Raw genomic sequence first — 12,802 nt, 5'->3', positions numbered from 1 at the left:
AAAACATCCATAAATCTAACGATATCTTCAAAAACTTCTGAGATTTCACAGAGGAATAGAAAAGACTTACGGTTTAGCAGTTCGCATCTTCAGTCCAGAATCTTCTTATCTTCAATCCGGAAATGCATGCCCCCACATATGCCTTATACCCCCTTACTTGCCACTTTGCCACCCTGATATACCTTATACCCCCCTATTTACCACTCTGCCCCAGTCTTATAATCAAGCAAATACGGTAATTAGCAGCTGAGCATTCTGAACAATATGTCCTCCTGCTACATGCCGCTAATTCTGATTATGTTGTTACATACAACATAATCCGGTAACATCAGAGTTGGGTGTTCTTCCCGGTCAAAAAGAGACTAAAGACAGAAGCACCACAAACTCTGAAAACATCCATAAATCTAACGATATCTTCAAAACCTTCCAACACTTCTAAGATTCACAGAGGAATAGAAAAGACTTACGGTTTAGCAGTTCACATCTTCAGTCCAGAACCTTCTTATCTTCAATGCTTTGTCCTCTGATTGTCAATCTATTGCCTCTTCTCCGGTTTCCCTTTCCAAGCTAAAAGAAGTAAGTTACCTGGAGGCTTCAGCTCCTTGCTACACTTACCTTGTGCCAGTTACGAAGCTGTGCCCATTGTGATGTCAGAAGCTGTGGCGGAATCAAGACGTGTCATGCATGTTGACCATATATGGAAAATATTTGAAATGTAACCGTTCAATTTGTATAAATGATTTTTGTTACGGCCCCAGCTGTATTCAGTTTTATTGCTGAGATGCTGGGATCTCCGCAGGTTCAGTTTCTGACATCATAATCTGAAGATATAATCAGCGGCTGCGCATTCTGAACAACATGTCCTCCTGCTACAGGCCGCTAATCCAGAAAATAGAAACTAAACATGACATACAGCAGAAGCGGTAACAACTCTACACAGTTCCATACAACATAATCCGGTAACATCAGAGCTGGGTGTTCTTCCCGGTCAAAAAGAGACTAAAGACAGAAGCACCACAAACTCTGAAAACATTCATAAATCTAACGATATCTTCAAAAACTTCAGAGATTTCACAGAGGAATAGAAAAGACTTACGGTTTAGCAGTTCGCATCTTCAATCCAGAATCTTCTTATCTTCAATCCAGAAATTCATGCCCCCTCATATGCCTTATACCCCCTTACTTGCCACTTTGCCACCCTGATATGCCTTATACCCCCCCTATTTACCACTCTGCCCCAGTCTTATAATCAAGCAAATACGGTAATTAGCAGCTGAGCATTCTGAACAATATGTCCTCCTGCTACATGCCGCTAATTCTGATTATGTTGTTACATACAACATAATCCGGTAACATCGGAGCTGGGTGTTCTTCCCGGTCAAAAAGAGACTAAAGACAGAAGCACCACAAACTCTGAAAACATTCATAAATCTAACGATATCTTCAAAACCTTACAACACTTCTAAGATTCACAGAGGAATAGAAAAGACTTACGGTTTAGCAGTTCACATCTTCAGTCCAGAATCTTTTTATCTTCAATGCTTTGTCCTCTGATTGTCAATCTATTGCCTCTTCTCCGGTTTCCCTTTCCAAGCTAAAAGAAGTAAGTTACCTGGAGGCTTCAGCTCCCTGCTACACTTACCTTGTGCCAGTTACGAAGCTCTGCCCATTGTGATGTCAGAAGCTCTGGCGGAATCAAGACGTGTCATGCATGTTGACCATATATGGAAAATATTTGAAATGTAACCGTTCAATTTGTATAAATGATTTTTGTTACGGCCCCAGCTGTATTTAGTTTTATTGCTGAGATGCTGGGATCTCCGCAGGTTCAGTTTCTAACATCATAATCTGAAGATATAATCAGCGGCTGCGCATTCTGAACAACATGTCCTCCTGCTACAGGCCGCTCATCCAGACAATAGAAACTAAACATGACATACAGCAGAAGCGGTAACAACTCTACACAGTTACATACAACATAATCCGGTAACATCAGAGCTGGGTGTTCTTCCCGGTCAAAAAGAGACTAAAGACAGAAGCACCACAAACTCTGAAAACATTCATAAATCTAACGATATCTTCAAAAACTTCTGAGATTTCACAGAGGAATAGAAAAGATTTACGGTTTAGCAGTTCGCATCTTCAATCCAGAATCTTCTTATCTTCAATCCGGAAATGCATTCCCCCACATATGCCTTATACCCCCTTACTTGCCACTTTGCCACCCTGATATACCTTATACCCCCCTATTTACCACTCTGCCCCAGTCTTATAATCAAGCAAATACGGTAATTAGCGGCTGCACATTCTGAACAATATGTCCTCCTGCTACATGCCGCTAATTCTGATTATGTTGTTACATACAACATAATCCAGTAACATCAGAGTTGGGTGTTCTTCCCGGTCAAAAAGAGACTAAAGACAGAAGCACCACAAACTCTGAAAACATCCATAAATCTAACGATATCTTCAAAACCTTCCAACACTTCTAAGATTCACAGAGGAATAGAAAAGACTTACGGTTTAGCAGTTCACATCTTCAGTCCAGAACCTTCTTATCTTCAATGCTTTGTCCTCTGATTGTCAATCTATTGCCTCTTCTCCGGTTTCCCTTTCCAAGCTAAAAGAAGTAAGTTACCTGGAGGCTTAAGCTCCCTGCTACACTTACCTTGTGCCAGTTACGAAGCGGTGCCCATTGTGATGTCAGAAGCTGTGGCGGAATCAAGACGTGTCATGCATGTTGACCATATATGGAAAATATTTGAAATGTAACCGTTCAATTTGTATAAATTATTTTTGTTACGGCCCCAGCTGTATTTGTTTTTATTGCTGAGATGCTGGGATCTCCGCAGGTTCAGTTTCTGACATCATAATCTGAAGATATAATCAGCGGCTGCGCATTCTGAACAACATGTCCTCCTGCTACAGGCCGCTAATCCAGAAAATAGGAACTAAACATGACATACAGCAGAAGCGGTAACAACTCTGCACAGTTACATACAACATAATCCGGTAACATCAGAGTTGGGTGTTCTTCCCGGTCAAAAAGAGACTAAAGACAGAAGCACCACAAACTCTGAAAACATTCATAAATCTAACGATATCTTCAAAAACTTCTGAGATTTCACAGAGGAATAGAAAAGACTTACGGTTTAGCAGTTCGCATCTTCAGTCCAGAATCTTCTTATCTTCAATCCGGAAATGCATGCCCCCACATATGCCTTATACCCCCTTACTTGCCACTTTGCCACCCTGATATACCTTATACCCCCCTATTTACCACTCTGCCCCAGTCTTATAATCAAGCAAATACGGTAATTAGCAGCTGAGCATTCTGAACAATATGTCCTCCTGCTACATGCCGCTAATTCTGATTATGTTGTTACATACAACATAATCCGGTAACATCAGAGTTGGGTGTTCTTCCCGGTCAAAAAGAGACTAAAGACAGAAGCACCACAAACTCTGAAAACATCCATAAATCTAACGATATCTTCAAAACCTTCCAACACTTCTAAGATTCACAGAGGAATAGAAAAGACTTACGGTTTAGCAGTTCACATCTTCAGTCCAGAACCTTCTTATCTTCAATGCTTTGTCCTCTGATTGTCAATCTATTGCCTCTTCTCCGGTTTCCCTTTCCAAGCTAAAAGAAGTAAGTTACCTGGAGGCTTCAGCTCCTTGCTACACTTACCTTGTGCCAGTTACGAAGCGGTGCCCATTGTGATGTCAGAAGCTGTGGCGGAATCAAGACGTGTCATGCATGTTGACCATATATGGAAACTATTTGAAATGTAACCGTTCAATTTGTATAAATGATTTTTGTTACGGCCCCAGCTGTATTTAGTTTTATTGCTGAGATGCTGGGATCTCCGCAGGTTCAGTTTCTAACATCATAATCTGAAGATATAATCAGCGGCTGCGCATTCTGAACAACATGTCCTCCTGCTACAGGCCGCTCATCCAGACAATAGAAACTAAACATGACATACAGCAGAAGCGGTAACAACTCTACACAGTTACTTACAACATAATCCGGTAACATCAGAGCTGGGTGTTCTTCCCGGTCAAAAAGAGACTAAAGACAGAAGCACCACAAACTCTGAAAACATTCATAAATCTAATGATATCTTCAAAAACTTCAGAGATTTCACAGAGGAATAGAAAAGACTTACGGTTTAGAAGTTCGCATCTTCAATCCAGAATCTTCTTATCTTCAATCAGAAATGCATGCCCCCACATATGCCTTATACCCCCTTACTTGCCACTTTGCCACCCTGATATGCCTTATACCCCCCTATTTACCACTCTGCCCCAGTCTTATAATCAAGCAAATACGGTAATTAGCAGCTGAGCATTCTGAACAATATGTCCTCCTGCTACATGCCGCTAATTCTGATTATGTTGTTACATACAACATAATCCGGTAATATCAGAGTCGGGTGTTCTTCCCGGTCCAAAAAGAGACTAAAGACAGAAGCACCACAAACTCTGAAAACATCCATAAATCTAACGATATCTTCAAAAACTTCTGAGATTTCACAGAGGAATAGAAAAGACTTACGGTTTAGCAGTTCGCATCTTCAATCCAGATTCTTCTTATCTTCAATCCGGAAATGCATGCCCCCACATATGCCTTATACCCCCTTACTTGCCACTTTGCCATCCTGATATACCTTATACCCCCCTATTTAAGACTCTGCCCCAGTCTTATAATCAAGCAAATACGGTAATTAGCGGCTGCACATTCTGAACAATATGTCCTCCTGCTACATGCCGCTAATTCTGATTATGTTGTTACATACAACATAATCCGGTAACATCAGAGTTGGGTGTTCTTCCCGGTCAAAAAGAGACTAAAGACAGAAGCACCACAAACTCTGAAAACATTCATAAATCTAACGATATCTTCAAAACCTTCCAACACTTCTAAGATTCACAGAGGAATAGAAAAGACTTACGGTTTAGCAGTTCATATCTTCAGTCCAGAATCTTCTTATCTTCAATGCTTTGTCCTCTGATTGTCAATCTATTGCCTCTTCTCCGGTTTCCCTTTCCAAGCTAAAAGAAGTAAGTTACCTGGAGGCTTCAGCTCCTTGCTACACTTACCTTGTGCCAGTTACGAAGCTCTGCCCATTGTGATGTCAGAAGCTGTGGCGGAATCAAGACGTGTCATGCATGTTGACCATATATGGAAAATATTTGAAATGTAACCGTTCAATTTGTATAAATGATTTTTGTTACGGCCCCAGCTGTATTCAGTTTTATTGCTGAGATGCTGGGATCTCCGCAGGTTCAGTTTCTAACATCATAATCTGAAGATATAATCAGCGGCTGCGCATTCTGAACAACATGTCCTCCTGCTACAGGCCGCTAATCCAGAAAATAGACACTAAACATGACATACAGCAGAAGCGGTAACAACTCTGCACAGTTACTTACAACATAATCCGGTAGCATCAGAGCTGGGTGTTCTTCCCGGTCAAAAAGAGACTAAAGACAGAAGCACCACAAACTCTGAAAACATTCATAAATCTAACGATATCTTCAAAAACTTCAGAGATTTCACAGAGGAATAGAAAAGATTTACGGTTTAGCAGTTCGCATCTTCAATCCAGAATCTTCTTATCTTCATTCCGGAAATGCATGCCCCCACATATGCCTTATACCCCCTTACTTGCCACTTTGCCATCCTGATATACCTTATACCCCCCTATTTAAGACTCTGCCCCAGTCTTATAATCAAGCAAATACGGTAATTAGCGGCTGCACATTCTGAACAATATGTCCTCCTGCTACATGCCGCTAATTCTGATTATGTTGTTACATACAACATAATCCGGTAACATCAGAGTTGGGTGTTCTTCCCGGTCAAAAAGAGACTAAAGACAGAAGCACCACAAACTCTGAAAACATTCATAAATCTAACGATATCTTCAAAACCTTCCAACACTTCTAAGATTCACAGAGGAATAGAAAAGACTTACGGTTTAGCAGTTCACATCTTCAGTCCAGAATCTTTTTATCTTCAATGCTTTGTCCTCTGATTGTCAATCTATTGCCTCTTCTCCGGTTTCCCTTTCCAAGCTAAAAGAAGTAAGTTACCTGGATGCTTCAGCTCCTTGCTACACTTACCTTGTGCCAGTTACGAAGCTGTGCCCATTGTGATGTCAGAAGCTCTGGCGGAATCAAGACGTGTCATGCATGTTGACCATATATGGAAACTATTTGAAATGTAACCGTTCAATTTGTATAAATGATTTTTGTTACGGCCCCAGCTGTATTCAGTTTTATTGCTGAGATGCTGGGATCTCCGCAGGTTCAGTTTCTAACATCATAATCTGAAGATATAATCAGCGGCTGCGCATTCTGAACAACATGTCCTCCTGCTACAGGCCGCTAATCCAGAAAATAGACACTAAACATGACATACAGCAGAAGCGGTAACAACTCTATACAGTTACTTACAACATAATCCGGTAGCATCAGAGCTGGGTGTTCTTCCCGGTCAAAAAGAGACTAAAGACAGAAGCACCACAAACTCTGAAAACATTCATAAATCTAACGATATCTTCAAAAACTTCAGAGATTTCACAGAGGAATAGAAAAGACTTACGGTTTAGCAGTTCGCATCTTCAATCCAGATTCTTCTTATCTTCAATCCGGAAATGCATGCCCCCACATATGCCTTATACCCCCTTACTTGCCACTTTGCCACCCTGATATACCTTATACCCCCCTATTTACCACTCTGCCCCAGTCTTATAATCAAGCAAATACGGTAATTAGCGGCTGCACATTCTGAACAATATGTCCCCCTGCTACATGCCGCTAATTCTGATTATGTTGTTACATACAACATAATCCGGTAACATCAGAGTTGGGTGTTCTTCCCGGTCAAAAAGAGACTAAAGACAGAAGCACCACAAACTCTGAAAACATCCATAAATCTAACGATATCTTCAAAACCTTACAACACTTCTAAGATTCACAGAGGAATAGAAAAGACTTACGGTTTAGCAGTTCATATCTTCAGTCCAGAATCTTCTTATCTTCAATGCTTTGTCCTCTGATTGTCAATCTATTGCCTCTTCTCCGGTTTCCCTTTCCAAGCTAAAAGAAGTAAGTTACCTGGAGGCTTCAGCTCCTTGCTACACTTACCTTGTGCCAGTTACGAAGCTCTGCCCATTGTGATGTCAGAAGCTGTGGCGGAATCAAGACGTGTCATGCATGTTGACCATATAAGGAAAATATTTGAAATGTAACCGTTCAATTTGTATAAATGATTTTTGTTACGGCCCCAGCTGTATTCAGTTTTATTGCTGAGATGCTGGGATCTCCGCAGGTTCAGTTTCTGACATCATAATCTGAAGATATAATCAGCGGCTGCGCATTCTGAACAACATGTCCTCCTGCTACAGGCCGCTAATCCAGAAAATAGAAACTAAACATGATATACAGCAGAAGCGGTAACAACTCTGCACAGTTACATACAACATAATCCGGTAACGTCTGCAATGCTCTGCAAACTCTATGTCTTGTGTATGTAAATCTAGTGCTGTCTTTAACCCCTTAAGGACAATGTTTTATCTTTAAAGCCATTAATGCATTGTGAGCCTACCGTTTCACCGTTCACATCTTCAATCCAGCATCTCCTAATCTTCTATCCGCCGTCTCCTTTAAAACCAGCTTCTCCTTACCTTCAAGCCTTTGTCTTCTCTGCAAAAGAAAAAAGTGATTCTGACCGTGCTATACACACTCCTTGACCACTATGATGTCATATTCCATGCCCATTATGATGTCAGAGTCATGGCATATCATGAATGCTGACCATATCTATGGAAAATATCAGAAATATACCCATATATATATTTTGTGAGTTATTTTACATACACGGTGGTATAGTAATTGAATAAACACATCATTTGCTTTGTACGAGAGAGCAGTGATCATCTCAGGTATCTTCATGGCTCAGTGTATGTAACATTGCTGGTTTCTGTTAAACATATTTATATTAAAGCTGTTGTTAATGACGTATCTTTCACTAGAAAATGATACTTTAAATGTCAAAAAGCCCATCGGTATTAATTTGAGGTTCCATTTTGCTTTTTTCTCCCCACAGTATGCACTTTATAAAAAAATGACACAAGCTGCGATCCTCATCCAGAGCAAATTCCGAAGTTATTATGAGCAGAAGAAATTCCAGCAAAGCCGGCGCGCGGCGGTCCTGATCCAGCAGTACTACCGAAGTTATAAAGAATGTGGGAAAATAAAGCAAAAGCGCCGGACAGCCTCCCTAGTGCAACAGAAACTTAGGTATTAGCGCAGTTATCATTTACACATAGAATTTTAACTCTGACAAGACCCATTCGGTCCATCTAGCTGTAAAGACTCTGACCTTAATCAGTCGTTGGTCTCGTCTTAGATTCAGGAGCCAAATGCCTATCCCATGCATGTTTAAATTCCCTCTGTGTTAGCCTCTGCTGAAAGGCTGCTCCACTCCTCTACCACCCTCACGGTAAGGTAAAGCTACATTATATTTAAGATTATGGTCACCAGATCAGGGACGGTTTTGGTTTGGGAAGTATAAAATGTATCAGACGTTACGAAACGTAATTTACAGACGAGGCAGATCATGAATTCGCTCGATTCTTGATAAATTATGGCAAATGGATGAATGCTAGTCCTAATCATAGTATCCCTTCCATTAATCGGTGTGTCTTCTCTTGGGTCGTATAGAAGCAGTCTCCTTACAAAGAAGCAGGACCAAGCTGCTCGGAAGATTATGAGGTTTTTACGTCGCTGCCGCCACAGGTATGTTACTATCACCGGTGTTACTATTGTATCATGAGTTAAAATAAATGGTATGTCTGATGTGATTGGATACCAATGCAATACAAGGGTGTCATTTTAATGGTTAAATTTGGGAATACATACACCTTTTAGAAACTGTCCCATGGCTGTCCGCAGACAGGGCCAAAAGGGAAAAGGTGCACCATCTCGCCTGCCAGTTTTAGCAACGGCGAGTAGATTAGAGGATTAGAGGATAAAAAAGAAAGGAGGAATATTCAAGAAATGTGGAGGTCTGAAAAGAAAAGGTCAAAATAAATGAAGGCGAGAGTGTTGTCTTTGCTCCTACCTTGAAAACTTTCTGTGGACCTCCATGTCGGGACACCAAGCTGTGATATATCTGACATATTCTAATATATGTAATTGGATTTGGGGAGGGAAGGTTGGTTTAAGAGATCATATTTTTGTATTAGCAGTCTAAATATATTGTTTGCACGATGCTGAGCCAACATCTTTATCCTTATCTCAAGATCCTAATGTGGCAAGAGGATGGTGTTGGTGCAAGTCTCAAGTCTTTGGCAATGAGCACAAACATCATATCCAGTCTAAAAGCCAGCAATTTATCCCAATTTATCATCAAGGGCTGGGTATAAATAGTTATCCAGTTAAAAAGTTTCAATAATGGATGTTTCAGCTGTTTGCTCTGGCGTTAGGACCAGTGAACTAGAATAAGTTTAAAATATACCCTTGGCTGTTAGACTGACCCCCCCCCCCGCCCCCAAGTAGATCATAATGCACTTGGTTGCCCCCTGCCACCTTGGTTTGCTGATTAAAAAAGTGTGGAGCTGCAAATGGAAAGAATGATACCTGGAAAGAGTAAATCAGTTTATTACACTGATAAAGAGTAGATAATATTATAATCATATCAGATTTCTAACCAATATATAGCATTAAGGGGGCTCCTAACTTGAAATAAATGTAAATGACCAAGGACCATGCCCCTGGACCATGTGATGTTTCAGATGTGCTTACAGGGTGAATTTACTGGCATTTCAAGAAAAATGCTCCCAGCCACAGTGCTAATTTCTGGAGCCTATGTACTATCATGGGGATTATGTGTATATCAGGGGGAACAAAGTTCTCTCCATAGCAGCCAATAGAAGGTTCTGACCACTTAGAAAAAGTTCCACCCTAGTTTGTTCTATTACTCAACTAATTTAGTGCAGAGATTGCTGGTCCATTTCTGGAGGTACAAGGAAGGACCAGGTTCCAGATTTCGAAAAGCAGTAGAGAAATCCCAGTTTTACTAAAACTTTATGATGGAGGGAGCTGAAAGCCACTGCTCTGTAGAACACCATATGGACTAAAATCTCAAAAGATGCATTTTATACAAGAGCAAAGAGTTTTCCTAAATACCCGAAATCCAGTTTACTGCAGATTTGATTATTTAACTGCAGCTTTTCCCTCTTTTTCTGCAATTTTATTTTAATTTTGATTTCATTTTATGTCTTTTTTTTGGATATCTCCTTTCCACAGCACGTGATAAACCAAACTGAAAATGCAAAAAAAAAAAATGTATAGAATTGTAAATGAACTGAAGTGGCCCAGGGCTCCAGGAATGCTGAAAATTGTTATTATAGTATATTCTGCCACAAAACAATATTTTATTAGTAAATGGAATTAGAATTTTGTCGGTTTGGGAATATGGTATCAATTTTCTGTTTCAAAACAAATTGCTACATAATTCAAGCAACTGTTCATAAAGGCAAGATAAATCCAGTTAGTCTTCATTTGACAAAGTAAAAGAACAGCAAAGGAATGAGGATTAGGATTAATAACTGGCGTAGAACAAAGGAATAATAGCGTCCGTTAGACCGAGGCTTTAGGTGTGCAGCAAGTCGCATTATAAATAATCATTATGATCCGTGGATTTGCTGTGGACTCCTTGGAGAATGCGGTAGCTGCCATAATTATAATCACTGCCTCTAATGGGCTATAGACAAACGACGACATAGATTTATTACTCAATAGAATATCATGGTTCTTCTTGACGTAAAGTTTGAAAGGAAGGTTTATCACGTACTGTAAAACACCAAAGTTGTAGTGAGCCGTTGTGTCTTTGGGAGAGAAAATGAAATCATAAAAAGTTCATGATCCGTATACAGAAGGGATCAGAGGAGAAAAGGAATGGAATCAGTTGTGCCCCCAAAAAATAATGGCATATCGTACATGCATTTTTGTGTCACAGGTAACATGTATAATTTGGGCTTCCACACCCTTTACGGAAAAGAGCAGAATAATTAGAAGTTTAACTCAATCTGTAATTTGTAATCATAAAGGTCTCTAGGACCCAGTGAAGCATGAATTGTTTCATAGCTGCCAACAGTCATGAAAATTGAGTTTATGACGTGGTTCTCCCAGCTCATATCCTGATTATTAAGTGGCAGAGGGGAGTTCCATGGGCTAAACACCCAGTGATGTCATGTTGCAGCCCACTTACCATTGGTGGACCAGTGCATGATGTCACTCAGTTTCTGACATTTACCCACCCTGTTAATTGCAGTATAGAGCATAATACCTGCCCCTGCGGTATCGCGATTGGCCGCAAAACTCCTGAACTAAGTCGAGTTTCATTTCTCTTACAGAAATTAGTATTCAGCTTCTTCATTTTATGTAGTTGTCTGGAGAGCAAATAAAGGAGGAAGATTTTCCAATTTTATGTCTGAACAGTGTCAATTTATCTAAAAGTAATTTACTTAACCTTTACTGTGTTATACGATTGCTTTCTCTGTGCAAAGGAGAAAAATAATACTTGAAGAATAGAATAATAGAAGAGAGAGGAAATAGTTGGAAGTCTTTAGCGTGTGTTCCCGGTCTCCCCAGCATAAAGATCCTGGGGTATTAACTAAAATGCGTTTAAGGCCAACCTACCCCTTCTCATAGAGGAAGCTGGCTGGGGTACATCAATAGAACAGACCGTGGCAAATGCCACTGAACGACGTTAAAGGTACACTCCGGCCACCGCATGCACATAGTGAGTGTCACCTTATATCTTAGCATTTTCACTTATAAATACATAGGAGGATTCATCAGAATCTTCTCTATTCAGTTGCTGCCTTTCTCTGCTCCCCGGGTACCTGCCATGCAGGAGCTGTGTTCCATTCAACAGATCTCCGGTACAGCAGCGCTCATGCGCAGATACCCACTGCCAGCCAGCAATTTCAATGGGAGCAGAAAACTGCCAGTGATGGACAGCCAAACCTAGTGCCAATTACTGAGATCAGGGGGAAGTGGTATGCAGCGTCTTCAGTAGGTGTTTTTCAGGTTAAAAACTGCATTTTAAAGGGTAATGTTTTTTATTGTGCATTTATATTTAATAATGAGGCTGTTTGGGGCAGTAGACTGTCTCTTTAAACATAACCTCTCAGTGATTCACCAGGACTGGCGATGGCGGCGCGGCCGACGGCTGGGTATGCACGGCTGCGCCCTATGGCTTTATGCTGGCGATCGGGCATATCCAGGGGCTGTCGTTCAGCGGCCCACCAGGAGTTTGCCCGGTCTGCCAGATGGCCAGTCCAGGCTGGCACAGTTGAGTCCACACTTAGGGTTCCCCTCTGATCTTCCTAACCAGCACATTAGGTAAACGGTGCACCCAGGAACCTGATCCCCCAATAGGTAAATCGGCCCCTGGTTTCGGAGCAGATAATGCATAATGTACGAGTAATGTCTTTTCTAACCGCTGTTTTGGGTACTGATCTATGAATTGCTTGCATATATTATTTACAGATACACACACATGTCTATTATTGCATGCGGGTTTTACTATCTTCTTTTCGAAGCTCGTCTTCTCTTCAGTCTTTCTATGGATTAACATCGGTCTTTGCTCTGTACAGCGCATGCACGTACAACTACTTATTAAAACGATATGAAAACGAAATGACTTTGCCTATCACATGTATACTTTTCCTTTCTTACAAACATGCCTACGTACATATTCAGAGACGGAGCTTAT

The 12,802-nt window shown here is 40.8% G+C and overlaps 1 protein-coding gene across 1 annotated transcript in view; it reads left to right on the top strand.

Annotated features, from left to right (window-relative positions):
- Positions 1–12,802, top strand: part of CAMTA1 (calmodulin binding transcription activator 1) — a 527,355-nt gene that overhangs the window by 504,804 nt on the left and 9,749 nt on the right. Inside the window, exons 19-20 of the mRNA XM_089502107.1 lie at positions 8,123–8,316; positions 8,740–8,814. Of these exons, the coding sequence (XP_089358233.1) occupies positions 8,123–8,316; positions 8,740–8,814 (269 nt within the window). The remainder of the gene's footprint in view (positions 1–8,122; positions 8,317–8,739; positions 8,815–12,802) is intronic.

The sequence above is a fragment of the Sceloporus occidentalis genome, unplaced genomic scaffold (assembly GCF_023333645.1).
Source record: "Sceloporus occidentalis isolate IW3139 unplaced genomic scaffold, rSceOcc1.0.p SCAF_193, whole genome shotgun sequence".
Classification (NCBI taxonomy): Eukaryota; Metazoa; Chordata; class Lepidosauria; order Squamata; family Phrynosomatidae; genus Sceloporus; species Sceloporus occidentalis.
Note: the sequence above shows the minus strand (reverse complement) of the source record. Positions and strands in the feature narration are given on the sequence as shown.